We start from the raw sequence: 4,356 nt of genomic DNA, 5'->3' as shown, positions 1-4,356 counted from the left end.
ATCACCTGACTAGGCTGAGTAAGCAAGATGTTCTAGCAGGTTCCACCACAGAGGTATAAATATAAGGCCTACTCTGCCTGGGGACTGTCTCTTCAGACTTGGTCTCTTAGGATCATCCACAGGTACCTATACTGTAGATAGGTCTTAGTCATCAGGTCTACTCCACTTCCTTGTTGCCTGCTTAGACTCTTGGCACTCTTAGGTGAGCAGACTTAGTCAGCCTGTGTTGCCCTAACACCTTGCCCTGTCCCTCAAGCAGAGCATTGAAATGCTGCTTGAGGGACCTCCACCTCTTCTTCCTCTGCAAATTGGTCATTGCATCCCACTTGCCATAGGGATCATGGTAGTAATGGGTTCAATGTTCTCCACAGAGAATGCAGTGGAGAGTTTTGGGTCAAGAGGTTGGTAGAGAATGCTAGGTTGCTTTTGATAGCACCTGCTAATGTCCTTGGAGAACTGGTTGTAGAGTGTGAAGTGCTCTAAACTGGCAAAATTTGGTTTTTGTTTGTCTGTGAATAGTTAGTTAGTACTCATTATATTAGAAGTTTAGAAAAACGCACCTAGAGTGCTATGCTCTCTCATGATACTGCTGGCCATCTGCAGGCCAGCAGCCTTGAACCAATTGTCTTCAAATCTGGGATCTCCCTGAGGGGAATCCCGGAATCCTGTGAGAGTGCTCACAAAAACCATCTATGAAAGGTAAGTTAGTATTCAATGTGTTAAAATACTAACACACCTTTTAACAATGGTCTGGGGGAGCAGGGAATGTCTTTGTGCACTTCTGAACTTGTCTTGAGGCATTCCACAGTCGCTGTCCTCCAAACAGAGGACAGGGAGAGGGAAGGAGGGGGGGAATCAGTCTTGGGCTCAGGCTTGGTTTCATTCTTGAAGGTCACACACTGCCCAGGCTTGCCTCAGTTGCCATCCTCCAAATGGAGGTCAGCAAAAGGGAAGAAAGGGGGGGAAGGGGTTTCTTGAGGGAACATGTCACAGCAAAGAGGGGATGGGAGTGGTGGTGGTGGCAGGAGAGGAGAGAGTCAAGGAGGGAGAGTTGAGGAGAGGAGGAGGAGATGACAGTGGTGGCAGACTTAGATGCTTTGGCCTTAGGGCCTCAATGCAGCATTGTCAGTCCCTGAACAGAGGCTAAATTTAAGCCCATCAGGGGCAGATGCAAAAGCACTCAATTAAATGCTATTTTAAGAAAAAGCACCTGGTGTGCTGAAAACTGCTTTTTCAGTGTGCCAGGCACAGGATACAGGACCCTATTCCGCATCCAGTGTTCATGTCTGGAGCTATTCACAGTACATTCAAGCACATTGTCACTGTTTGAGTTGTATTAGCTTCCTCATTATAGATTCATCTTGTTAACTAAAGAGCAACTATCTAATCGGATTCTGCACACAAGATAACACCTGCATCAAACACAAATCTTGTAAGCTACATATGATACAACTGACAACAAGAAAAGTAGGAAGTAGTAGCATGTAGTAACGTGCCCGCCGGAGGCAATCTACCTCCGATTTCCGAAAAAGGGAATTCTTGCTATACTCAATATATTCATGTAGAAATACGTTCCGGCGCGGTCCTGCCGTCTGACATCATACCCAGGCCCTGACCATCGAGAATGAGGCGCCCTACCCTTACTTACACACTGACAACGATCACCGCAAACTCACATGTCTGCCGAACAAACCGTTGACGACGTGGAACCGCCCTCGCAGTGTATAAAACTAGTTATTGCACGCTTCGGTGATGCCGATATAGTCTCGCTCGATATACCGCTTAACATCATTCGGGCGAACTCCTGCCGTCCGCACAAGTACTTGCGGTATATCGCCGTATACATTACTGGTCTCTTTCGAGGGACCGTCCACCCCGGGTCAGATGAAGATTCGAATCTTGAAGTCGGTACGGTATACGAATTTTGTACGCCGCCTGGTGTCTGTGAGTAGCTTGCCTTCTGTTGTGACGGAGCATGGACTCACTCCCAAACAGCCCCTTTGAGAAGCCCTGTTGATCTGGAAGCTTTTGCGAGACGAACCAGCATGGCTACAAGCACGACGGCTCACAGCATATTCAAAGAACCTATCGTAGAGCGAGATCTGGCTTACATATTTACGGGATTCTCATCAGTACTGTGTGAGGCGGCACACATCTTTCCCCATGCTAGGGGGACAGAGGTGAGCCTCGATGCGACATGGGTTGTGTCAACATAACGTCTTTCCTAGTGGCTGAAGATGATCGTGCGAGATCGACAACAGGAAGGAGATCGGACTGACGATTGGCTCGATGCGGACGATATGGACATAGATGACGTCCGAAATGGTATGATGCTCAATCCCACTCTACATGTGGCATTCGATCGCCATTTGTTGGCTGTCATGGTGGCGAGTTACTCGCCTGTGTCGTCTTCACATGCACTCATGTATAAAGACGCCGAATCGCGTTCTATCAACCGATGATATACCTCGAACCTCCCGTCCCACGCTTCTCCCGCATGCTGACGTTCCGCCCGAAGTGCGATTCACTTCCCAAGAGTTGTTTCCACTGTCTATGGGGTTGACCAATAACACCGACGCAGCATTCCGCGAGGGTACCCCAAGCAGCGACTATCCGTCTGCATTGTTACTTCATTTGCACTATGCGGCTTCTCTTTTGATGCATTTCAGTCACAACTTACAAAGGTACAAGAAGATAGCCACATTCCATCGTATGCCGGCACGTCTAGCATCCGAACAGGAACCACACAAAGAAGCTCTCGGCTACGGGCTAATAGAAGACAGTGTCATGGAGGAAGACGAGCCAATCAGTCCCGAACACATAATGTACCTCTTCTGGTGTCAGGACTCTATTCGCCAGAAGGCGAATTCTTTAGAAGACTGGCGCAAAAATGTGGCTGAAGACTTCCGATCTGCAAAGGATGGATGATACTCTCACGGATGGGGTTGCGACGGAGTACATCGCGCCAAGCAAAGACAGAGCAAGCCATCCGGTCCTCATTCAACCTCCATTTGCAGCCGGAGATTAGTTCGGAGCCCTCCGAGTTATCCGCAGCAAGACTGCCCTATATACGCTCAAAAGTGCGTCTACATTCTACCAGCAGAATCCCTTGCTGACTCTGGTCCGCAGCTGCTGCCTGCGTCGGCGAGGCTGAAGCAATCATCCCGAGTGTTCACTTCCCTCCTTGTAACTGGACCGACACGCTCCCCATATTACTTTGCCCTACAACCTGCAGGCCAACGGCACCCCGTACGTCGATCGAGGACTATTATGATATCGGGCTCCCGAACAGCGCGGGCGCAGCCCTCAACATCGAGGGGAAGTTCCACGCAAACACCGCCCACGTGGAAATGGCTGCAAATGAACAATAGAAGGATAGCCTGTTCTGGAACTTTGCGAGGAGGGAATACGATGCAGATGTGCTCAGTCTGGGGAGGCCGAGGATCCAAGCACTCGTGTGAATGAGCCTGATGTTCCTGGAGTAAACCAGAAGCTCCTCCCGGCGCGCAAGAGCTCTCGATGGGGCATTGTCAGGAGCGTCGGAGATTCTCTGCCAACATGTGCACAGGAATCGAATTTGACCAGAGGTTTTCTGTGCATGAAAAGGATTCAGTTTGTGGCTGGCGCTGACAGTTTCATTCAGAACGATTGACAACCGTGGTAGGATTTACTCGAGCCCTAGGATATATTACCGGAAATATTGTTGTCGTTGTCGAAACAAGAGGTGCCAGGTATGTACATCTTATCTTATCATTGCTCATCAAACCTGATAGTGTGCGGTTGACGTGATGAATCGTGTGGAACCATACGACTGGCTTGATAAACTGCCCTGAATTCTCCAGGGTCATCCATCGGTCTCTCTGGCAATCTCAAAGCCACCCCGACCAACGTAACCGGGGAGGTGAAGTAGGACAAGTGGCTGGCAAGTTATGCCAACGTTAATCAATGTTGGGAAGTGTTCAGCGAGCTTCGTGTTCCGGTGCACGACATAGTAGGTGGCACAGCTCGGAGCCTCCGGCGTGTGTTTTCCAAGATGGGATCCAATACCGACCGGCAGTCGCAAGCCTCCGACCCTATTCAGCCAGCCATGTCAATCCCGGACTTCTGGGTCACACCTCTTCATGACGCCGAAGAAATGTACTGGGTGGCGGTTTATAAGGTGTTGCACAACGTACCTGCCTTCGATCCGATTGTACTACGAAGACTCTGTTTGGGCTCGGAGAAGCCACCGCCATATGTCGGACACATTTCATCAAGTTGGGTAAGGTGCCGAGCCTCAAAGCATCAATATAGACATGGTGCGAGTGGAATTCTTACCATGGCTGCAGAATCTGCGAGAGATTGGAAAGACCCTCG

The 4,356-nt window shown here is 49.7% G+C and overlaps 1 protein-coding gene across 1 annotated transcript; it reads left to right on the top strand.

Annotated features, from left to right (window-relative positions):
* Positions 1-1,676: 1,676 nt before the first annotated feature.
* DACRYDRAFT_102183 (uncharacterized protein) lies at positions 1,677-3,664 on the top strand (the record flags this gene model as incomplete). Its single annotated transcript, XM_040767613.1, has 4 exons — positions 1,677-1,944; positions 1,996-2,180; positions 2,229-3,080; positions 3,130-3,664. The coding sequence occupies 3 exons, from the start codon at positions 1,677-1,679 to the stop codon at positions 2,460-2,462; spliced, it is 687 nt and encodes a 228-aa protein (XP_040624794.1). The 3' UTR covers positions 2,463-3,080; positions 3,130-3,664.
* Between the last annotated feature and the right edge of the window lie 692 nt (positions 3,665-4,356).

This window comes from Dacryopinax primogenitus (genome assembly GCF_000292625.1).
Source record: "Dacryopinax primogenitus strain DJM-731 SS1 chromosome Unknown DACRYscaffold_21, whole genome shotgun sequence".
Taxonomy (NCBI): domain Eukaryota; kingdom Fungi; phylum Basidiomycota; class Dacrymycetes; order Dacrymycetales; family Dacrymycetaceae; genus Dacryopinax; species Dacryopinax primogenitus.
The sequence above is the reverse complement of the archived record's forward strand: the minus strand, read 5'-3'. Positions and strand labels throughout refer to the sequence as shown.